Source organism: Pteropus alecto, unplaced genomic scaffold (genome assembly GCF_000325575.1).
Source record: "Pteropus alecto unplaced genomic scaffold, ASM32557v1 scaffold3, whole genome shotgun sequence".
NCBI lineage: Eukaryota > Metazoa > Chordata > Mammalia > Chiroptera > Pteropodidae > Pteropus > Pteropus alecto.
In genome coordinates this window covers 25595893-25620030 of record NW_006442484.1, presented here as the reverse complement: position 1 = coordinate 25620030, position 24138 = coordinate 25595893, and the positions used below count along the sequence as shown (strand labels likewise).

At 45.5% G+C, this 24138-nt stretch overlaps 1 protein-coding gene across 3 annotated transcripts in view; it reads right to left on the bottom strand.

The window, feature by feature from the left end:
- KIF5C (kinesin family member 5C) overlaps positions 1–24138 on the bottom strand; it is a 143645-nt gene that overhangs the window by 4923 nt on the left and 114584 nt on the right. The window contains exons 19-26 of one of the 3 annotated variants that reach the window (XM_015596694.2): positions 23192–23301; positions 21097–21198; positions 20802–20862; positions 16124–16195; positions 13564–13668; positions 11545–11761; positions 10199–10312; positions 4876–8678 (exon numbers count right to left, since the gene is read on the bottom strand). In XM_015596694.2, coding sequence (XP_015452180.1) covers positions 10206–10312; positions 11545–11761; positions 13564–13668; positions 16124–16195; positions 20802–20862; positions 21097–21198; positions 23192–23301 — 774 coding nt within the window. In that variant the 3' untranslated portion in view covers positions 4876–8678; positions 10199–10205. Of the gene's footprint in view, positions 1–4875; positions 8679–9063; positions 9260–10198; positions 10313–11544; positions 11762–13563; positions 13669–16123; positions 16196–20801; positions 20863–21096; positions 21199–23191; positions 23302–24138 lie in introns of those variants that run through there. The other 2 variants (XM_006921056.3, XM_015596693.2) reach the window with 2 other exon arrangements.

Genomic DNA, 24138 nt, shown 5'->3' with positions numbered 1-24138 from the left:
ATTATGAGTAGAAAAGAACAAAGTGGGTAAAAAAAAAAAAGAGGAATATAGAACAGAAATTAAATTTAAAAAGAGAGAACAGATTCTTTTAAGATTATCACTTCCTCCCTGACACATAAAAATGACTATTCAAGGCGCTCATTTGGTAACTACTCCAACAGGATAATCACTTATAATTACAAAGCTGCTCAATTAAAAGTGGCTTAAACAACCTTATATGGTGATATTCACATTATTTTCAGAGGTCACAGAGAGACAGGTTTGTCTTTGAGAACAGCATCTTTAATATTTAGCCTTTCTGGTGAGATTTTATGCTTGTTAGGACCTTAGAAATGAAATACCCAAAAGCACGGCCATAGCTGTCATTTAAATCCACTTCAATGAAAACCAATTGAATGCTGTCTGAAAATCATCAGAAAAATCCCCATTTCACTTTCCTTACAGGTTCACTTTTCCAAGAACACTATCTCAGAATCACTTAAGGGTCCCCTGGTCAGATGAGATGGTCTTCCTGCATGCCTGGAGGCAGGGAGGTATGAGCACATACCTTAAATTGTAGGATTATGGCTTAACAGGATGATTGCAGCCAACCCATGTTGACAGAGCCAAACATTAGACTCACAAACTCAGCGGCCTCAATAACTCCAGCAGACCATGAAGTGACACGATTTCCACCAGAAGGCCTTTCATTCAAATCCCCTACTTCCCCCAGATGCAAGATTCAGCACGTTTTGGCTAATAGTTTGGAAGAAACGGGGGGCCACAAAGGAGGCCCAACCTGCCTCATTCAGTCACCATAAGAAGGGTGAGAGAACTGAGATTGTGACAGGTTGCAAAAAGGAGAAACGCAGGAACTCCACCAATAAAAGGTTCTTTATTGTGTACAGGTTGTTTTTCATCCCAAGTTGAAGATCTTTATGTGCCTATCTGCCAATGATGTCTTTCCAGCAAGCCCGAGAAAAACATGTTCAACTAGGATACTCCTATCAATCCCTTGACTATCTGGATGTTCCTCTCTTCAGATGAACTTGGGAGAGAAAATGGATATAACTTATAAAGGTAAATGGGTTAACCTCAAGAGAAACAATTTCTGGCTGTTCTGATCACACAGACTAGCCACCTGGCCAGGCTGGCAAATCTTGAGAACATTTAAAACCCAGCTCTACTGGCCCTCTGAGATGGTTCAGAGCTGTCACCCACTACCTAAAAGCAGGGTGCTAGACCAAGTAACCTGTCTGATCTGTGCTCTAGTCTCGGCTGACCCGGAGATGCTAATTCAGAACAGCAATGTGTGACCAGGTTTAGAAGGAAATAAAATCACCTTTCTTTAGAAGGGGTGGGGAGGGCTGAAGAAAGAAGCTTATTATATAAGAATTTTGCAAGAAGTATTTGGAGATTTCCCTCCCCAACCTGGCTTTTGCAATCGCTTGCAGTGGATTTACACTTAATCCAAACAGTACATAGTTTTATCTTTTCTTTCACCTTTCCACAATTCGATCCTCACATTATAAGAATTACTAATTGTACTTTACGTAACGCTACTGAACAGAAGTGGATTTATCTCACAGGAGCATTAGTGCAATCCACTGTGGAGGAACAATTTTAGTTGCTTTCAATTTATAACTCTGAGAAACGTGACGTCGAGGAGAACTCAAGTAGTGCAGCCTACTGTACTGCAGATGAAATAAGGAATTCTCTCTTCCAGATCCTCCATGATTCCTCCCTTTGAACTCACAATGCTAGATTCAAAGTCACACACCACAACAGTACCCATGGCATGAGTCATGTTTGTCTTGCCTTCGCTGAAGTCCTGCCTTGTCTATTCTTTTTAGGCCTGTCTCTGCTGCCATGTAATACTGGCTAATATTTGTGACAGCCTAATTTTTACCTGGCACTCTCCTAGGACTTTTCAGTCTTCTTTTATATCATCTCATTCAATTCCCAGAGCAAACCTGTGATGATAGTACTAAGATCATACTTCTCTATGCCACAGTTTTCTTAGTTGTTAAATGGTCAAGAATCCTGTCTGGAGTGACAAGGCTGAGTTTCTTTCATATATTTCAACTAAAACAACACACTGCAACAACAGATAGAACACAGAAGCAGACATGAGAATCCTATTAAGCCAAATAGTAAAAAGATTTGTAAAAAAGGTAAAACAATGCCATTCTGCTCAGTTTTTCGTTTTGAAAAATAATTATTTTTCACTAAAAATGACATTTATATTAGTAGTAGTAACATTTTAATTTTTTTTTCAATCTCTATAAAACATAATGGTAGATGTAACCCAGAAATAGCAAAGCTCTTTGATGTCATTGATACTTTTTAAGATATAGAGGGTTCTAAAGTCAGAAACTCTGAAAACTGCTACATAGCAGATCGGAGGTCTTAGTCCAAGACCTACTATGAACAAGTCGTGTGACCTCGACAGTTCATTTTACCTCTTTAGAAAGCAGAAAGTAGAATGAGACTAGCCTAGATAATGATGATGCTCTGTGCCAGGCATTTGTCTAAGCTCTCTGTGGTACATATTCACACATTTAGTCCTCACAGCTTCCCTATCAGTAGGTACCTCACTGGTCACATTTTACAGAGGACACTGAGGAACACAGAGATGAAGTAACTTGCCCAGTATGTAACCAAGCCAGGATTCAACCCCAGGGAGTGCAGCTCTAGATCCTGAGCCCACAACTACTCAGCTACCCTGCCTGTAGCAAAGAGTACCCCCTGCATGGCACATTCTTCGGACTCAATCTTTTCACTGCTAGGACTGTAGCAGTAGCAAGTTGAATGGCACAGTAGTTTAGATGTAGATCAAGTGTGTGGCTTAAGGATACTATGTGATCTGCTGTAAATGCAGCTTCTTGGCTTCACATTTCAGAGGGCTAAATCTGAAAGCAACTCCTTGCCCACCCTCCATGTGTGCAGTGAACCCATTTCTGCTGTTGACAGAAGTCACCTTGTGCACCTTATGTGTATATAACATTCTTTATTTGTAATTGGAGTGCTAAAACCAAGAGAAAGAGAAAGATGAACCCTACAAATGGTTCCAAGACAACTTGGATCCAGGTATTTGGGACAGAGAAAAGAGTAACAAGGAAAGACAGAGTGAATCAGAAAAGCAAACAGAGTACAAATGAGCAGTGCCAGCTTGGGAAGCTTGGCCTGAACCTAAGGATCTACCAAGAACCAAATAAGGAGGACTCTGTTGTTTTAGTAGTCAAGGCTTATGGAGAGAACTCCATTCTGCCTGGGGTATAGTCAGGAGAGTGATGCAGGTAGAGGGGTAGAGTGGGGGTTCAGAGAACATGAACATGAACTTTCTCGATTCAAAGAAAACAGAGCCAGTGGCCTAAGTGGACCTAAAGTTTAGGGCTTTGTAATGAATGTGGGAAAATGGCCAGGGATATTCAGAGGAAACCTGAGATTTAAGTGCCAGACTGGAAAGTTTATTTGGTAAGTGCTGGATTGCTTACTGTGACGAGACTTCTTGGAATAGAAGGTCATCTGTGCATTCTAAGTTAGTCTGGGCCAACTGTGACAGACTGAAGATTCTGAATGTAGCAGGCACACAAGCGACATGGGGTCCAGAATTTTAGGCCCTCGGTCACAGATGAATGTTGTGGCAGCAAAAAGAAATGGTAGTGAAAGCCCAGACATCTTTGTTACTTGTCTGCTTCCATCCCACCATTTAGGAAGTTAAAGATACTATTTTTATTAACAATTAACAAATATATTCACAATAAAGGTCCTGAAGTAGTGAAGCCTGAAGAAAATAATACAGAGCCATCCTACAGTGACTCACTGATCCAGAGAATAGCACACAATTCGGAGACACTGGGGTCATAACAGAACAGGCTCCTTTGATGGCTTTTTGTAGTCACATTCACCTGGATGACCCTGCTATAAACTGCACAAGTCCCTTTCCAGAGCTGTTTCCTTTACGCCTCAAATTATGAAAAAGCACATAGCATACAAACATGAATTGCTTCTTCAAATGTCCTATAAGAGCTCTAATGAGTCCCTTCTGACTCTACCATTGTAATTTTACCAAATAAACTTTGACAAGTTTATCAAAACTTTATTAAACAAGATATGATTTCTCGACTTAATATATATGGTTTTAATAAAAGTGCAGTCCCCAAAATGTCCGTCTTCACCTATATCAACACAGCAAGATGCATCCTGGGTCTTTGGTTCATTTCACAGTATTTTCAATTTTGTCTTTCTGGCCACGAAAGACATTAATCTGAAGCATTAATGTGTGTATTCCAGATGATCTAGCTGACTACCTTGTAAGCAAGCATTCCTAAGCAACCGCAGCCCCACACTCGCTTTATGCTACAAACAAGTTAGCACTGCTCCTCATGACTTTCGTCATCCTCGGGCTAAAAAGATCTAAACTCGTCAGGAAAATGATGTGTTCCAGGCACGAGAAGACACAATGACCAGAAGGCTATGATCCCTCAGTGGCTCTAACAGAGAAAAGGGGTGAAAGAATTGAGTCATGAAGTGGTACAGGCACAGCAAACTCTGCCAGAAGAAACGTATTCCGGAGTCACACTGCACCTAGCTCTTTATTTTCAGCGAAAGATGATCTTTCGTTAAATTATATTAAGGTTGGTGATTTAGATTTTTGATCTGTGGTTTTATTTTAATGTAACCTCTGAATTTGTTTTGATTTGATAGCTGTGTAAGATCTGTTAAGTCCAAGGAATATACATTGTTTTAAATATGCAAATATTTAATCATCATGCTATAGTAAATAAACTCTGAGACTCGGTGACAATTTTATTCTTTTAAAAGTACTCTATTTTGTTCAAGTTTGAGAAATAACGGTCTAAATATAGAAAAACCGAAAAAGACCGTTCTGCCTCACAGTCCTCCAGAAAACAGCAGAGGCTTCAGCAGTGCCCCACTGGCGCCATCTGGTGAATACATCTGAACAAGTGCTTGATAAAGCACCGCCAAGAAAGGAAGTGGTCTGCCTGGGCTCTCAGAACCGGGGAGCGAGGCAAGTATTTAAATGGTGTCTGCATTAAATGTGGGACCTCGAATAAGCACTTAGCGCTGCCTGAGAGGGCTGTTTCACACCTCCTCTATTCTCCAGCCTGCAGCCCATCTACCCCACTCCCTCTCAGCTGATAACCTGAGGCCCCTTTCACCTCCCTGCACATCCCATTCGCCACCTCACCTGTTCCAGCACCTGCACTCTACTCTGCCTTCCGGTCACCTTGAATGCAGTGTCACCTCTGCTTATTCACTAGATCACAGAACCTCTGATGTAGCCAGTACCTTTACTGGTAGTTCTTCTGTCTCCTGCACGATCCATTTCCCCTCTCAGCTGGATCACTACCATCCACATACAAATAAACTGTGATAGTGCAAACCCCGTGTTAATCCCACATCCCTCCATTCAAGTAACACTCCAAGCTGGTGCAGTTGCTGACTCTACTTCCCCACCTCCGCTCTCCCTAGCCTGAGCTAACTGGGCTTGCTTCCCCATCCGCTGAAGCTGCTGAGGTCACTGCTTTCCAGCCTTCACCAACTACCCAGTCCCCACTGTCATCTTCCTCAAGCTCTGGGCATCCTTTGACACAGATGACCACCTTTTTCAAGGAACCAGGTCTGTACTTGGCCTCTCCAAATTTCACATTCTCCTTCTCAGATGACTTTGCTGGTGCCACTTCCTTTTTCTGAAGTCCCCGGGGCCTGGCCTAAGTCCCCCATCTCTCTGCTACTGTCCACCCTTCCTCTAAGTCACCTCCTCCAGAGCCACAGCCTTAAACACAACCTACAGGTTATACCTCTCTACCACCTCAACCCCAACTTCTTTCTTGAGCTTCACTTATCGATCCAACTGCCTACTCAACACACACACTGGACGGTGAGCTCGGTTAGATGTCTAAGAGGCACCTTATAAACAGCATGATGAAAGTCAAACTCTGTTTTTCCGTAAAACCTGCTCGCCACCCAATTTTCCCAGTTATGCTAAAAGGTACCAATATTTACCTGGTTGCTAGGGCCCAAACCTGGGAACCACCTTTAAGTTCCATCTCCTCCTCTCCCCTCCACCCTCAGCTCTCACACAGGAGCTGACTCTGACCACTTGGCACCATCTCTGTTGCCACCACCTCGGCTCCATGCTATTCTCTTACAAGTGGACGCCCTCAACAGCCCCCTAGGGGAGCCCCTGCTCTTAACTCTCACCACATCCCCATCCTTTATCTGGACCCCGGCCCAGGATGGCCCTTTCCAATCATGAACCAGTTCCCGCCACCACTTCCATCCCAAAGCCCCCAGTGGCCCCACGCACTTAGGTCACACTCTTGACTGCTCACCTGGGCCTCGAAGCCCTTATCTATCCAGTCCCCATCTCCTCCCTAACAACCCGAATCATGATGGTCTCTTCTGTTCTTTGTGCTTTAGCCCTGTCAGTCTTCCATGGCTCCTCAAATATGCCACAGTCATTCTCACCTTCCAGCGAGTGTCTGTGTCACTGTCCCAGGACATGTGAGTGACTGGCGTTTTTCGATATTCAGTTCTTAGCTCAAATGCCACCCCTTCTTTTTAAACAAGCATCTCCCATCCCCAGTCTATTAACCTGATCTTATTTTCTTCAGAACACTTGCCACTATCTTAAGTGACCTTGTTCATTTGCTGTGTCTCCCACCATAGTAAGCATATCGGTGCATAAGAACAGAGCTTGCTTTGTCTCACTCACTGTTAAACCAAGAGCAGGCTCTCGATGTCTGACCCCATGTCGTGAATGAGGAAACTGAGGCTGAAGGATACCAAACAACTGGCCCAATGTCACACAGGAGTAAAGCCAAGGCCAGGGCTGGAACCCACGTCTGGCCAATCCCATATCCCATGTCCCATGTCCTTAGCTTGCTGCACTATACTGCCCCATGTCCAGTTTTAGGGTCTGAAAAAGATGGTCCCCCTTCCTGTGAGGCAGCTGCCCTAGATGTGAATGAACTAGATGAGCATTACCCTGGGTTCTTTTGATCTACATGTTGGTTTCTATATGTCAATTGCTACATCTTCAGTTCCTCTGAAATCCTGAAAATAAACCAAAATACTCCTTGTGATTATATTTCTTGAACCCTGAAATGGAGCAGAAGAAAACCTTAAAGATATCCAGATGCTGCTCAAGTATAAATATGCCGCTTTGGCTCCAACAGGAGGGCTGGGAAGGGTCAGCAGTTGAGGTCATTTCCGCCCACGGCAAACACACTTCAGAATGAGAATCCGAAGGGTACAGAAAGACCACCTCAAAAAGGGGTTTATCTCACCTAAACAATAAACTCTGTATTTCCAATAATTTCTTTTAAAATGATTTAGTGTTTCCTCACTTCCAATTATGATTCCCCACTCTATCGGTTGCTATCCTTTTTATTTTTATTATTTTATTTTATTTTTTTTTACTTCCACTGACAAATGCCCAGTCATTTTCTTACAGTCAATGTTCTTATTCATAACTTTTAAGTAAATAAATGATAGTATCTTTAAAATCTCTTATATCTTCTCATAGCGGCAAACAGGATACTCAGACATGGGCTTTCCCCACTGTTATAATCTAGTGCTACAGAGAAAACTAAAAATTATTTTGTAGCAACTACGTAAATCTAAGGAGATTATAAACCAACATTTATCAGCTGCGTGCACTGTGCCAAGTACTGCACTGCTCATCTACCCTAGAAGCCGACATTCTGAGTGCTTGTGACATGCCAGGCGGCTCAGAAGCATGACCTCGTTTGGTACTCGTACCAATGCGAATGACCCAGGGAAAATGTTCTCCCTATCTCACAGTGAGGAAACTGACTCAGAGATTAAATAACTCGAAGAAAGTGGAAGACCTGCCGCTGACCAGGTCTCTTGTCCAAAGCCAGGCACCGTGACCACACCACCATCTTGACAATGGGAAAGGGGCCTGTTTGTTTTGTGAGGTTGTGAGAAAAGCACATGGCCTGTACTTTGAGTAGGGAATGAAATGAATCACCATGGTGGTGAGGGTGGTTCTGTGACACTGAAAGTCTTCAAAGTCTCACCAGACCAACTGATCTTCAATCTTCACATGAGAAGAGGATATCCAGGTGATCAATGGCCAACGTTTGGTTGTATGTACCTTACATAAAATGTGGGTCTGGCAGACCTTTATGGGACAGCATTGGGGAAGTGACTGTCCACTGCAGTGTCTGGACCTAGAGTCCCTGGGCTGGTATATTTATTAAGGGTTTGCTGGGACCCAAGCACAGTGACCTCTCTGTGCGCTACTCAAATGAGGTAACGTAGATACTACATCTAGCACAGCGCTGCTGCACGCCAGATGTTCAATTAACACAGAGTGCTGGCTGTCTACTCCGGCATCCGTCTCCTGCCCTCAGCAGAACACCACTCTTCTTTGGGGGCAGTGATGCGCCCAGCTTTTTAAAAGACCATCCTTTCTAGCCTCCCTTGCAGATAGATGTGGCTACGTGCCTCGGTTATACCAGAGGGACGTGGGCGTCAGGACTGTATGGGACTTCTGTGAAGGCTGCTTAAAGGGAGCCGATTCAGTGGGAGGGAGAGCTGCTTCTGCCTCTTCCCTGCTTCCTCTCTGCTTACTACACTTGGAACGTAAATTGTAGAAGTCATTTTGATGGCCTTGAGATGATCTTGAAGAAGCAAGGTACCTGCGGAGGACGATGAGTCTAAATTTAACAGGTTAGCTTTCTGTCATCACTGTAGAGTACTTTTACCAGCCATTGGTAGACCACCTCAAATTTCCTTTATGTGACAAACACTTCCATCCTGTACAAGCCGCAGTTACTTTAGGATAGTAGTTCTCAAACTCTGGTGGCAAACATAACCATGTGCGGGGAGCTGGTAAAAATACAAAGGCGCAGGCCCTATGCTACTTCAATGAGCCCAGGTCTCTGGGTGCCAGATGATGCCAACGCCCACAAAGGTCCAGAACCAGTGCTTTTGTACGCTTTCCTGTTCTAACTTGTGCAACTTGATCTTACAGTTCCCTTTTAGTGTCAACCCCAGTACTGATCGCATGGCAGTCAAAAGCAATTCTACAACATCCAATTTTATTTTATTTCTGTTTGAAAGTGGAGATCAGATCTGAATGGGGTGGCCCTCCCCATTTCCCATCCACTCTTCTGGGATATGGCAGGCGGTGGTGACTATGTTGCCCACTCACGAGCTTCCTCGACCTCCTTCTTGTCCTGCTAACCTGACGGCCCCTGTCTTGCCCCTTGAATGCTGCCTGGGGGAGCACAGATAAAAGTCGTCTTGGTGCCTCCCAGCCCATCCTCCCTATGTGAGGGCTCCAGGCCCCTCCCGTTCACCTTCCTTACCTTGATGCAAAAAGGACTAGGTGAGAAACCACACAGCTCTCCTAGTTGCCCTTGGTCATTGAGCCTTTACTGTGCAAGCTCACCCATCTTTCAAGCAAGCTTCCTTAGTGAGGCACAGAGTCCAAGGACAATGTGCATGGCCACCTCCTCCCATCCACAGGTTACTGGTTCAAAGAGATTTTTAAAACAGAGTTTTCTGGATACCTAGTTGTCTGTCTGCCCTGCCCAAAAGGACAGGCTTTGCTCTCTCCTTCTTTCTTCCAAAGCATATCATTTTTTCCTTTTGCTGGTAGAACAATATTGGGCATGGGGGTTGTGGAAAGAAAAGTCAACAGCCCATTATCTCAAAGAAAAAAAGTGGTCTGGATCCACCTAGATATAAATTAGTATAATTCTGAAAAACTCCATTTGTTGTGTTCAGATAGTAATTATAAAAATATGACTTTCCATTATCTAGTTCTTTCTTTCTATTCAGTTCCTGAGACTTAACCACCCACATCTGTATGTTTTGGGCAAAAGCAGTTGACAAACGGGTAATGCCCTTTTCGATGCCAGCTACAGAGGGGAGTCCCACAGACAAAAGAAAGCTCAGGTGACTCATTCATCACACTCTCATCTACCCCCGGAGGGGCCCTGGCACCAGTGGCCCCAGCCAGAAGACCCCCAGGGCTCTAGATTGAGTTGAGGATAGGCCCAGGTCCCTGATAATCTGAACCCCAGGGCCCGTCATGGGGCAGAGCTCTCTTCTATTGCAGGCCCACATGCGCATGGCCAGAAGCCAGGCAGCCTAGGGATCTATCTGCCTAGGGCTGCCCCAGATAGAAACCACCCTGACACCAGGGACTCACTTCATATTTATTTCTGGTAGTGAGTGGAGTTTGAAGAGCCGCCTCCTCCTCCTCGGATGGCGTGGACGGCTGTTGGAGATGATGCTGGGTAGTGTCCAGGGCGGATGGGCTTGGCTGTATCCAACCGATAGAAAGAAGAGAAGAGACATTCAGAAAAGGCTTCAGCAGCCACACCCAGACGCCTCCAGTCCACACATGAAAACCAAGAGGCGCAATTCTTATCAACGTTACAGTTCTCAACCACCAGGCCTTTCTGAACACAGGAGTACTGCCCTCCTGTTAGTACAGTCAGCCAAACCAGGGCACCTGACATTTAGGAGACAGAAAGAACTTACTTATCAATTATTTTAATTCAGATTGAGGAAAATTAGAAACAAAGCACTTTCAGTTTTCTCTGAGGTAGATCCATAGGTCCCCACAGGTTCCCAGGGCATCTGTGTAGCCCCTGAAATCGGATGCAGAATTCTGCCTGTGATACATATTTCTGTGGATAGGGTCCGTATTTTTCAAAAGGTATAAAATTCAATAAATACAAGAGTTTAAAATCCAATGAACCACTAATCTAAAGCACAATCTTAAAACTAGAAATATGAAATTACTGGTTTATAAAACATCTGCACAACACTATCTGATGGGCAATAACATTACATGCTATTGGAGATGTTTCAATTGTTTTAAAAGCACTCTAGAGAACATCCCTAAATCCCTTTCACTCCTACGGCTCTATCCTAAGAACTATGACTCAGCAGCTACACTCTCATTCTCTGCATGGGCAAAATGCCCAAACCCAGATCTTGAAGGGGCTGGATGCCCAGGCCCCCTCCCCAGCTTGGAGTCACACCCCTCTCACTGTTGCCAGGCCTGGGAGTCAGGCATTTCCAAACCTGCACTTGAAAGCAGCTTTCCCTGAGGCTTTTGGCTACACACGGCTCCTTCACGGTTCCGCCCAGTGCAGGACAGAAGGGGCCTTCGGGCCTTGCTGAGAAACAGCTGTGTGTTCTGCTATCTCTGAGAGCGCATCTCTGTTTACAGCCCAACACCTCTGCCGAGGCTAGCAGGCCTCCCTGCTCAGCTCCGCAGCGGCGAAGGCCACAGCGCAGGCCGGGATCTCTCAGTGTAAGGAAGTAGGTGCCTGGCGTTCCCATTCTCCCAGGCCTAGGTCCTGCAGAACTGATCATAGCCATTCAGGTGACCCAGAGCAGACTGTCCAGGTGGCCTCAGAGCACCAGTGCTTCTGGCCTGTGGGATCCTTACCTTTTAGCAGAGCAGACTGTCCAGGTGGCCTCAGAGCACCAGAGCGCAAGGGCCCAAGCGAGAAGGCACGTATGACGGGTGAGAGCACGTACCTATCTGGGCCGAGTGGGCCCTCCTGGCCATGTTCTTGGCTCGCACTGCCTCCTTGATGCGATCTACCTCCTGCTGGTAGCGCTTGCGGTCTCGCATGGCGTTCTCCTTGGCTTCCTTCAGCGCGCTTTCCAGAGCCTTGACGCGCTCCGCGGTGGCACGCAGCCGCTTCTCCAGCTTGGGCAGCTCACAGCGCAGGTCTGCGTTGTCCCGGACCAGCTGGGGCAAGGAGTGGAAGGTGGGGAGTTATCAGCCGGGCGGTGGGGCCTATAGGAGGGGCCGATAGGAGGGGCAGATCCACCTCGCGGGGTAAAGAACGTGATCAGAAAGCAGCTACAAGCAGACTCTGTAGCTGACTGACCCCGCCCCCCCAGGTGAAAAGGCCACGTGAGCATCACCTCTGGGAGTAGAAAGGGAAAATAAAAACGCCATACACTGGGACTCTGATTTGCTAAATACAAGATTCACAGGAGTGAGGATGGGAGAAGGGATAGAAAATAAAATGAAAAGCCATTTCTAGCCACAGGAAACTTTCAGGCTTGGACAGGATTTACTTCCTCTCTAGTGTGCGCAGGTGGAGCAAATAGTGTGAGAAAACTGAGTGCTCCGACTTTAGCAGGTGAAAGCTAAGAAATGGAAGGCAAAAGCACTCAGTGAAAGACACATATTCTGAGGCTCCCCAAAGGCCTCCTTCCATGCAGGACCCACTGCCTATAGCAGCATGAGGTTTGGACCCCTCTCTGCGATATATCCATAAGCTAACAGGCAACTTGGGGGCAACTGCTCATTCTTTCATTACTTAAGATCCTCAGTGAAGAAGCAACGGGCTCACCTTGGGTTAGGAGTGGGCTCAGGAGCCAGCTCTATTATTTCCTGGCCATCTGACTTGGTATAAATCATTCAACCACTACAAGTCTAGGGTTTCTCATCCATAAAAAAAAAGCGGGAGGGCAGGGGTGGGGTGGGGGGCGGACATAATAGGACCACAGTGGAAATCCAAGTGGATAAAGAAAAGTTTTGAAAATCAGTTAAGTCCTATATGACGTCTGAACTATTGCTGGGTCCATATCCGTGTTCTTTATCCTCGTTTTCTCAGTACTAGCTCCAGTGCCTGGCAGAGAGTATGTCTTTAATAAATATTCATCGAATTCATATAGAAAATAATTATGAATTTCAGAGCCCTATTCTCTGGCAGTTTTTGCTTTTGTATTCCTCATCAACAATTTATTTGAATGACTTTAACTACATTGAATCTCTTGTCCTTACTCTGGGGAAAAATGTCACATCAGTAATGTTAAAGAGGACTTAACAAGTCAAAGAGGAATGGCATTCTCTCATCCATGTAGCATGAAGATGGACCATCTCTATCATATCTCTAATCGTTAGGATTTAGAGAAAACAGTCATGAACATTCCAACATTCCGAGAAAAGAAACAACTTGCCTAAGTCACGGGTAGGTTTGGACATGGTTATTGCTCTCCGTGACTCTACGCAAACTCCAGGGCATCACAGGAACCTAAGAAGGTACCCAAGAAATAGAGTGACAAAGCAGAGAGAGGGAGGGCCAGTCCTGGTCCCAGTTCTCCCACCCATGGGATAAGGCAAGTCACTTCTCTCCCAGTCTGTTTCGTCGGTAAAAGCAAGGGGCCCGACACATCTCAATGGTGGCCACTTTGCCTTCTGTGGAGCCTTTGGGTCCACAGAGGGGCCTCAGATGTGTCATGCAAGAAAATGAGGCCAACTAGGGGGACTGAGGTTGGGACTGGAGGCAGGATGAAAAGACAGGACTCATAACATCCCCTTCCTCAAGCCCCAGAGAACTCAAACTCAATTCCTTATATTTGGCTGATAAAATAAAAGTATTTTATATGTAAGGGAAGTCACTGAGGACTAAAGGATTTCAAGGACCCTTCAAGCAGTAACATTCTTCAATATTGGAGCCTTCTCCCTGTACTGTGGCTAGCAGGGATCCTTGCCAGGAGAGGAAGAGAAGCAGAAAGAAGCTGGCACAACTCTCCTACCTGCTTGTGAACCTTCGTGAGCTGCTCCAGGTTATTCTCTAGGAAGGAGATTTTCTGCTTCTGGGCAGCACTGCCCCCTCCATCATCACTGTCCAGCTCTACACTCTGTATCAAAACCAAGGAGTCAGCAGACAAGCCTTCATACGGCCCACCCTCAGCCCCAGCTTAGTGTGGACAATACATTCTAAGTATTTTTTAAATTCACAATCCCACTAAAGGTTATTCTGAAAATGAAAATGAAAAGAAATTCTACAAGTTTAGACTCAATGACCTTCCCAATTATAATTTCCTTGGTTGGTGTCAAGAGTGTTATTTTTCAGAGGGTTGGGAGGGAAAAAAACTTGAAATCTTGTTCTGAAAGATACAGATTAGTTCTCCTTGTGAAATACACCTCTCCCTTGAAGGTAGGTAGACTTTTCTTCTCAAAAGGAAGTGTTCCAAAACTCATTAAGAAGAACCAATGTGAAAACATAAACCCAAGGCCTAAAGTTAATTGCAAACATCTCAACTGAGATAATAAGTTACCAAGCTGTGGGCAAGTGTCTGTGGTCCCAATGAGAAGTCTCAGTGGCCTCTGCTCTGTCTCTTTGGATTCTACTTCCATGAAATTCCTTAATGAATCCATCTCAAAAGTCCCAGCATCTGAGTGCTATGCGGGGTGAACTTTATCAGATCTTGAGACTGGCAAAAACACTGCCCTCCTGGCACTGCCAAGACAGGTTGGGAAGTCCATGTGCAAACACATCCTGGAGTCCAAAACTGACAAAGCAAGCTTGCTTTGTCTAGTTACAGAAAAGATCATCATCCTTCTTCTGAGAGGTAATGGCTATAAGAGCATCTTAAGCCTGTGTCTCTTCAGTCTAAAACCAAGGTTCTCGAACTTCACCAGGAGGAGGATTTGTCAGAACTCAGATTGCTGGGCCGCACCTGCAATCTCTGATTCAGTGGGTCTCAGGTGGGTCTGCAAATGTGCATATCCAGCAAGTTCCCAAGAGATGCTAATGAGAACCACAAGTCTTTCCTAGAGTTTTGTGAAATCAGGGAAGTTTGATCTCAAGCTCTTCACCCTACCTCAGACCACCTTCTCTCTCCAACGGAGTCTTTTCAGTTCTTGTCATAACCTCTCCAGTCTCCCTCTCCATCACTTGTGCTCTGGCCTCTCTCTCCCATGTGGTCTAGGTCCTATAGTCATTTCTATTTTGATGATCATGGTCTCTACCTATCTGCCTGACCACTGCCATTCAGACCTTGAAATATCCCATCACTTTCTACCCCTTTTTCTTTATTTTTATTTCCAGGACTCCAAACTCCCTAGAACCATGCTGTCAGGGGCCATGGCAAACCTGTGGTCTGGCCCTCAGCTGGATACTGACACTACTGCTCAACAATCCTTTTACTCGTCCCCAGCAAACTCCCCCAACAGCTACCTGAGCCTTCTCCTTCCTTCTCCACTGAGGATAGAGCCTCCACGTTAACTGAGAGCATCAAAGTCCTCAGATGCATCTCTTTCCACTGTCTATTTCCCTTCCCCCTACAAATGTCTCCATCTCGGCTTCTCCACTTCTCTCTGGGAAAATGTGTCCCTTTCCCTGACAGAGCCTAACACATCCTTCTACGCTAATAATTCTGTCCCCCTCTAATCTGACTCTAGCAATAACCTGTTCTTTTTTTTTTTTATACATTTCACCTTCTTTCCTTGGCTCCTTCGTACACGTGCATGCATGCGCACATACGCGCACACATTTTTCTTAAGTATAGCTTCCTTCCGGCCTATTATGCCTCAGGATATGGCCCATGGCTGCTTGTCCCCATCGCTTTTAAACATTCTGAAAGAGTGGCTGCTGTTTCCATCCCTCCCTCTGTCTTTAAACCTCTGTAAGCTGCTCTGGGGGTGCACCGTATGGCAACTCCCCATGATCACTGTGTGTGGCACGAGGATCAAAGAGGCTCAGATTCAGAAGGCACACAGACCTCATTCCAGTCCTATCTTTGACTCTCTCCAGCTGTGCAATCTTGGGCAAGTTATTAAACCTCTGACCCTATCTCCACATCTGCAAAACAGAACGCCAAGAACCACTTACAGAGTGTCTGGGAAGAGCAGATAAGACACCGGATGTTCCAGTGCTTCATACACTCTGACCTAGCTCCTAGTGGCCTCCTAACAGGCCAGCAGGAGGCTGTCACCTCTACCTTCACTAGGTGTCTGGCATTGCTCACCAGGCTTTAGGGTGACACTGTCCGACAAGACCCCACTGGGTTTTCCCTAAACCGTGCAGAGTGGCTTTCACACTACAGCCAGATAAGTATGCGTTCACTTAAAATGAAGACCCAGGGAGAAAATTATAACTTCCCTTTACTAAGAAGGAAAAATCAGATGGAAAAATGTTCCCAAGTAATTTTTGCCTCTAGCACATTCTTTTAATAACATTCTCTGGCATGAAGTAATTAATGTTTAAGCATAACCAGCCCCAATTTTAGCAAGCAATATTTCAACTGAAAACGATTCTTTCTGGCCATCTTTCTTTTCTTCTCGGTCCCGGTCACACAAAATAGAACTCACTTTTTTAACCCGGGCAGTCAGATCCTGGACGAAGAGTTTACGGAGGTTGTGCAGAGTCTGCAGTTCCCGAGACTGGAAGAGAAGATTGTTAAAATGCCACTTAAGCAGGGGAACACCCTGAATTTATTACCCATGTGGTGCTAGATCATCAACTCCAGACACTGCCACACCTGCTCTGCAGGCCCGCCATCGAGGCGACACTGTCCACGCACTTCCCCTGACTTGCCCACCACGCGTCAACCCCCTCCACCCAGCGTCATCTCAGCAGCACCCCAAGGTGCAGAAGCTGGGAACTCAGTGAGCTGCAAACCAGAACAAAGCCTGCTCATTTACTGTGTTCTGAGTGGAACCTTTTTTCCCCCTTCCACCACAAAAATTTTAAAGTTTTCTCACAAAAATTCCTAGTGGATTGGGTTTTACCAGAACAGATTCTTTTTTCCAATTTCTCACAGACGCGTTATACACAAGGTGAACAAGGTGAAAGGAAAATGTAGCCACAATTTCTCCCACTCCAATGACTAACAATTTTCACGTTTCTACACTCCCTTCTGGCCCTGGTCCACAGATTCACCTGCTTTGCATCACTGGGCTTATGGATAAGGCAGCTGGTGGACTTTCCACCCAGGTAATGCCAGAAAACTTATCTAACCTTTCTGTGCCTCGGTTTCCTCATTTGTAATGTGAGGATAAAAAATAGTAGTTGCCTCATAGTTGTTGTCCAAGACTAAATGAGATGATCCTTATAAAACACAACGGTTTCTGGCACATAGTAAGTGCTCAATAAACATTAGCTAGTGTTACTTTATTGATGCAATCACATCTGACAGCCATTTACTCATTAGGCTTTTATTGTTTTCTACAGTTGGTGCAGTTGCTGTTATAACTCTCAGTGCAATTAACTTCTTAGGGGACATTTTTTCTTTATTTTGGATTATCTGGTACAAACGAACTCCTAGGAATTAGATTGCAGAGACGAGGGTCTGAGTCAAACATGCTGACGTCTTTAACGAGATTAGAAAACCGAAATACTTCCTTCCATTCAAGTCTCCACGTATTATAATTCGTTCCTTGGAAAATATTTTTCCATAAGGGAGGAAGAGAGAGACAAACTCATATCTGTACTTGTCAATATGTCTAAGTTGACCCACTTCGGCAGAGAATGTCAAGGGATGCAGCTCATACATGCTCACAGAAAAAAAGGAGAAACTGGCTATAAAGCTATGGAAACACTAAGTTTCTTGGAATAAAGTTTCCATATTAATTTAGGTCTTATTACTGGGTCCAATTCTGCAATTGTGATGAAGTGAGAAGCACCTGAAGTCAATCGCTTCCTCTGATGAAGCAAATGACTTTCTGCAGGAAGCCAAAAGGGTCTGTTACAGTGAATACTGTGCACACCGTACCTGTCTAAAGCTTAGCCACCTTCCAAGGCAGGTGTAGGGGTGCAGCTCAGTGCTCACATTTCTGCAGATGTGCTCTTCCCTGCTCCTGCCCAAGGGAGCTCAGACCTCAATCCTCTGCCCTGCACGCTCTCCCTCCCACTTCAGGGATTTTATTACTGATTGAACTGTAATCACAGTAAATATTTTCAGGAAAAATACCACCACACCAAAAGGAAATGAGAAGTTACAGTGCCTTGTCAAAAGACCAGGCATTTCTTTGGGCATAGGAACTCTGAGTTCGGTGACTTTTCCTCCAGTTTGTTTTTAGGTAAATCCAACAGTTTGGAAGGGGCAGCTAAAGCCCTTTAAAATAGTTTATAAGCTATTTTATACTTAAGACATTTACACATAAGTGACTATCACTTGGCTTCCTGCAACAACATATTTTCCTCCATCATATTCACTATCATCGCCTGCCCCCCAACTCTCTTCACTCAGATCTTCCCCCAAAGATCTTTACACAAAGATCACAGCCCTTTGTGTAAAAGCTCAGTGCTCAGCTTCTTGTCACAGTGAGGGTAGGACCAGAGAGGTGGAAACAGGCAGCCCATCAACACAGCAGAAGGAGGGTCCAGCCCCAGAGCCCAGACAAAGTGTCCTGTTAAAGCAAGATGGTTGCTTAGGGTACCAGACGACCTCAATGGCCAGCTGGCCTTTTCCAATGTCATTCCCTGGAGTGACCTTCACAGACTCATCCTGGATACAAGTTCCATCCCTCACCCCACCCAAACACTCAAGGAGACAAAACAGGCCTTGAGCTAACGGGGGCTCACAAATGGTCAGCCAAGGACAACAACCCAGTTTCTAAAGAACATTTATGGCTTGGGGAGGGTTATGTTGAAAAGTTAAGTGAAAACAGCCAAGACTACAATGGCACATACCGTGGGGTTCCAAGCTTCGGCTTAAAAAGTATATGTGTATGATATGTGTGAGTGATGAGTGAGAGCAATAAAAAGTGGGAGCCACTGTGTCAGCAGAAAGTCTGTGAGTGACTAAGTGTGTTGCAGGTGAGTGCAGGAGGGGGTGAGTGTGAGAATGTGAGTGAGCAGGTGGGAGAGAGGAAGAGAGAACCCGTGAATAGATATGAGGAGGCCAGTCAGGAAAATAAGTTGTTAAAAATGTATTCAAAACATCAAAAAGGCAAAAAAAAAATATGCTCAGGATGAGTATAAACGAGAGAGAAAGCATGAGAGTCTGAGATGGGTGTGGGGGCGTGAGTAGACACGTGAGTTAAGCTGAACGAGAGTGTTAAAGCGAATGAGTGCATGAGGGTCAGCGAAGGTGTGAATGTGCAAGTGAGAAAGTGTGAATAACCATTAGTGAATGCGAATTTGTGTGAATGTGCTGTGAGGTGTACTGAGTGTGTGTAAGTTGTGAGTACCTGTATATGGATAAGCGTGAAGGCATGTGAGCGTGTGGATGGGTGCAGGCGTGAAAACATGAAGTGAGAGCCTATGGGTGTGAGAGTGACTATGAGTACTCGTGTGGCGTGGTATACCTGAGTGTGGGTATAAATATGTGTAAAGTGTGATGATATGTGTGTGTGAGAATGAGTGATTGCGCATGAGTGTGGGTGAAGGAATTGTGAGTGTGAGACCATGAGAGAGAGGGAGGTAAAAGAGTGAACATCTGTGTGAGGGTGTGGAAGGGTGGGTATAGCGGGGTGAGAGCATTCATGGGTGTAAAGGAAAGGAAGACGCTGAAATGTCATTTATCTGGCTGGTGGAAATACAGTTAACGTTTTAATGTTTGATAGTTTTCCGAATTTTTATAATAAACTATAATTATGAATATCACTTCTCCAGTAAAACAGATGTAGATGAAGCAATTTTATGGCTTCATTTTAGTTTCCCCCACAGCTACCCTGTATACACTCTTGTCCGCCATGCTTGAAAGGTCTGACTTCCTTTGAACAGTCCTCTTACTTCTGTCCCGAAAGGCTTGTGCCTTCGCTCCTCCACCTGGCTCTGAGGAGCAGCTAGCACTGGCCCGGGAGCCAGAGGGCAGCCTTAGTCAGGTCCAGCCCTGGGCAACCACTGCCTACAGCCTGGAATCATCAATTCCTAGAAACAGGCTCAGTCCCACATAAGTTCACATGACACATTAAGAGAATCAAAATGTCTGACCATGTCTAAACAACAGTTTCTCTCTGTTGTTGTGTCATGTGAAATGACTGGACATATTGCACCAAATGGAAGGGCCTGCCTTCAAACACAAGCTGTGTGGCACTGTGAAGGGCCGTCGAGGCCCACAGAGCCAGGCAGCCAGCCTCCAGGGCAGCTGAAAAAGTTGATCAGAGGAAACAAACCCAGTAAATTCAGATGCAAGACAGAGAAAACCACATGGGATTTCAAACGATGAGCCCTTCCAAAGGTAAATGGACCTCTTACCCCTCTGCCCCAAACCCTGTAGGTCTCAGGGAGACTTGACCTCTCACCTTGACCTCTCTGTGCCCACCTCCTGCCCTCCTTCTTCACTTGGCCACAGCCACAATGACCTCCCTGCTGTCTCCCAACATGCTAGGCATGGATTCACCTCAGGGTGTTTTGGCACGAGCTTTTGCCTCTGCCTGGAAGGCTCTGCCCCAGACATCCCCATGGCTCACTGCTTCAAGTCCCCGCTCAAAAATAGCCTCCTCATGGAGCCTCCTCCCCAACCACTGTGCTCTGTACTTTCTACAGTCATCCAACGGAGTTCATGATTTACTTCCTTATTGTTCACTGTCTGTCTCCATGAGCTAAAAGTAAGCTTCATGAGAGCCAGGATCTTATTTGTTGTTTACTGGTGCATCCCAAGCATCTGAAGAATGCCAGCCCATGGTAGGTTCTCCATAAGTAAATGCTGAATGTTGAATGGAAGTCAGTCACAAAGCACAGAGGCCATAAAATTGCAGGTATTGATTTGCAATTTAGTTCAATTCTTACTCAAGGGTTTCAGGGTTACGGCACCATGGATGAGTGGGTGGATAGATGGGTGGGTGTGTGGATGGATGGATAAATGAATGGATGGATGGATGGACGGATGGACGGATGGATGGACAGACACACAGACACACGGTCATTCTATCAAGAGGTGGGGAATTAATTCTACACTTTCATTTTTCCACAAGATATTTTATATCTAAAAAGACATGGGAAAGTTGTATGCAGATAGCACTTTAGAATAAAAATATTCAACAAATCATAAACTAATCCGATCTTTGAAACTAAAATAAATTGGGAAACATATTGACATACCACTGTCTCTTCCAGCCCTTTGAGGTCCTCCCTGGCTTGTTCCCTTTTGTCATTGAGCAATCTGAAAAATGAAAAGGAATCATAAGCCACCAAAGGGTCATCAGAGATCTCCTTAGGTACCCTTAGCATCTGCAGATAAATCAACAAAACAAACCAACTCACACGAATAACCACTGTCAGTTTCTAAATTGGCCCAAGCTAACCAGAATACATGACTATCTGAATCACAAAAGTAGACTTTTTAAGACCTCACCAGGATGAGAGAAAACAGAGGAAATATTTAAGGTATACTCACAACAGCTTTTCCAGTTTCATTTCTCTCTCTTGGTCCTCTATTTTCAGCTTGTTATAATCAGAACTGAGCTTCTCTTGTTCCAGTTGAAGTTTCTGATTCAAACTAAAATGAGAGGAAAAAGCAATACATTCCACATCAATCTGAAATTCTGAGTCATCCCGCGAAAGACATGGTTCTGTTCCAACACCATTAGTTCTGTGCAATAAAGGTGGCAATTCTGGAGGATTTTGAGGGATCAGAGAACAACCTCACAGCTTCTCTCTTGTCCAAGTGAAAACTAATTTCTGGGGAGCATCTGAGAGGCATGAAACACATGGCTTTGAGGATGTATTTACAGTTGGCTTGTGTGAGAGTTTCAAGGGGAAAATAATGAGATGGATAAAGGCTGATATTTTCAAGCAGAGAAAGAGCGCCCGTCAGAATTCTACCTTGTCTGCCCCACAGATAGCATACCACTCAGCAAAACTTATTTGGCCATTTTGACCTTCCCTTCTTCTCTGGAACCATGTTCTGAAAACATTTCCTGCATCCAAGTTCCTGGCAGACACAGGGACAGTTCCACTCTACAAAGTCCTCGAGGAGGGGTGCAGAGAGGAAATACAAAGGAAGTCTGGGATCGCCACAAAAAAGAAACTTGCCATCTGGTCGAGGGGCATTTGGTCAACACTGCCACCAGCCCAACCCTTACAATCCCTTTCGTAGCCATCCTTAAGTGACTGTAAAGAAACAGATCATATCCCCTTCTAAAGGAACACCCACAGCCCCTTTGAAAGGAGCAGACCCAGGAAATACCCCTACCCGCTAACTCACTCACCTACCCTCCCTCTTCTCCTCTTTTAATTGAACATTTTGAGGGCAATTAATCAGTATAAGGAACATGCTGAAAGGAAAAAGCATAACATGAACGATATCATGGGAGTGGCCCAGAGGAGGGGAGAGACGACGCTACCCGCTTTCCTTAGGTAAGCCGTGTGCAGAGCCCCATCACACCACCTACGCTTTCGCTTCAGTTACCATTCTCCTCTTTTAAAATGTAAATATGCTGTGCAAGCAGCTCACATACATTGAAAAGAGATTTAGATCAGCAGTCTGGAGAATTAACTCTAATTCCAGTTTGATTCCTATTTGGCAGTGTGACCCTAAGTAAATCATTTCACCTTGCTTCCCATAAAGAGATCTGTTTCTTCATCTACAGAAAGTGGGAGGGGATGGGGACAGAACTTATGGCCTAGACCTGAGGGGCAGGGGCAAAGTGGGGGAGTCTCAATGAATAGAACTGTACTTCAATAAAATTGGTTTTGTTTTACTATGTCTTCTTTGGGGGCATTTAAAAACATTATTTTGTAAAGGGGTTCAAAAATTGCCAAGGAGCTCACTGTGCAAAAAACCTAAGAACACTCAGAAGAGGCTCCTGAAGGCACCTCCCAGCTTGCAGACTGGTGTGACAATGATGCCGGAGGGCAAGAGGAGAAAGAAGAGGCTGTTATGGAGCAGGGGCTCTTCAGTGGCTGAGACAGGACAGGAGAATGGCCCCGAGAAGGTGTCATTAGAGACAAGCTACAATGACGCCATCCCAGCAAATGCCACAGGTCCCCAAATGCAGACCCATGACGGTGTGAGTGCCTAGGAGTTGTGTATGTGTGACCACGTGGCTTGGAGTGTGCCGTGAGCATGTATGCGCTGGTGTGAGGAGGTAGCCGGAGCCAACTATCTTCTCTGGAGCATTTATTAACCTACTAGAACTCGAGTCAGGATCAATTCAGGGTTTTTGTTTTTGTTTTTTTGTACTATCACACAGATAGTGTCCCCACCAACTGGGACATGTCTACTCAGCTGAGTCACCAACATAACCCTGCTCTGCAGGAATTGGGGAGGGCAGCTGGGCTCGCCTGCCACCTGCCCCACCAGTGTCCCTGAGACTCAGCGCCAGACAGGGAACAGACCTGGGGAGCAGCATGCCCAGCCGCGGCAGCCCCAAGGCAGAGCGGAGCCCACAGGGCCGGGAGAGCAGAGGCCCCGGCTGTAAGCCATACCATCCAGGCTGGCCGAAGAGCCACGCCCACCCCCACATCCGAGAACACCCGTGCCAACTCACTCCCGAATCTCATCAATGATTTTCTGCTTCTCCTCAATTTCATCTCGAAGCCTGGACAGCTGCTTCTGGTGAGCCTCCCGGTGGCTCTCCATCTGCTGCTCCAGCGCCTTCTGCAAACCAGGCCAAGAAAAATGTGTCATCCACTCGTTGGCCCTCAGCCCACACTGTGACAAGCTCTGGATCACTTCCACCTCTTACTCAACACTCCTTGGCTGTCAGATCCCAAAACTGGGGGCTCCCAGAACCCGCCATGCTTTATTGGGACAACAAAATCCAAGGATAATATTATAAAACTGAGTGACCTCCAACTCCGAGCAAATTCACCCATTAATTCAATAGTTTTCCCACTAAACTTCTACAGCTCACCTGAGCTACTTGGTTCTCTAGCCAGGTCAGTCAGAGGGCACAGACCTCTTACTATTTGGATGACTTCAGAGAAGTCATGTAACCTGTGTGAGCTGAACTTCCTCACCTGTGCAATTTAGATAATTGTCCCTGCCCTGCCCACTGCACAGATTGACGATGTTCAAAGGGGACCTTTTCACCACAGCGGAGTGACACCAGGAGCAGGGCCCACAGAGGTGTGGCAGGATTACACTCTCAGCTGCAGTAGGACCATGCCACGGGCTTTAACTATGGGCTAAACACAATGGGGCTCCAAGTTTGTCCAAAACTAATCAAAATTCTCCATTTTCTTATATCTCATTTTATTCATCTAGAAATCTTATTTCCCAATCATTTTACTACACTTTCTTTTACTGTTTAAAGTGTGACCGCCCCCCCCCCAACAAAAGACCTCTGTTTAAGAAAGAAATTAAAATTTGGGGTGTTTCTTTACAAAGTTAGTGGGGAGAGATGTTAACTTCCATTCAAAGGAGGAGGCAAACATTTCTTCAGGAGTTACCCTGACAGCGTGGCCCAGACAGGGACTGGCAGGGTGCTCTTTC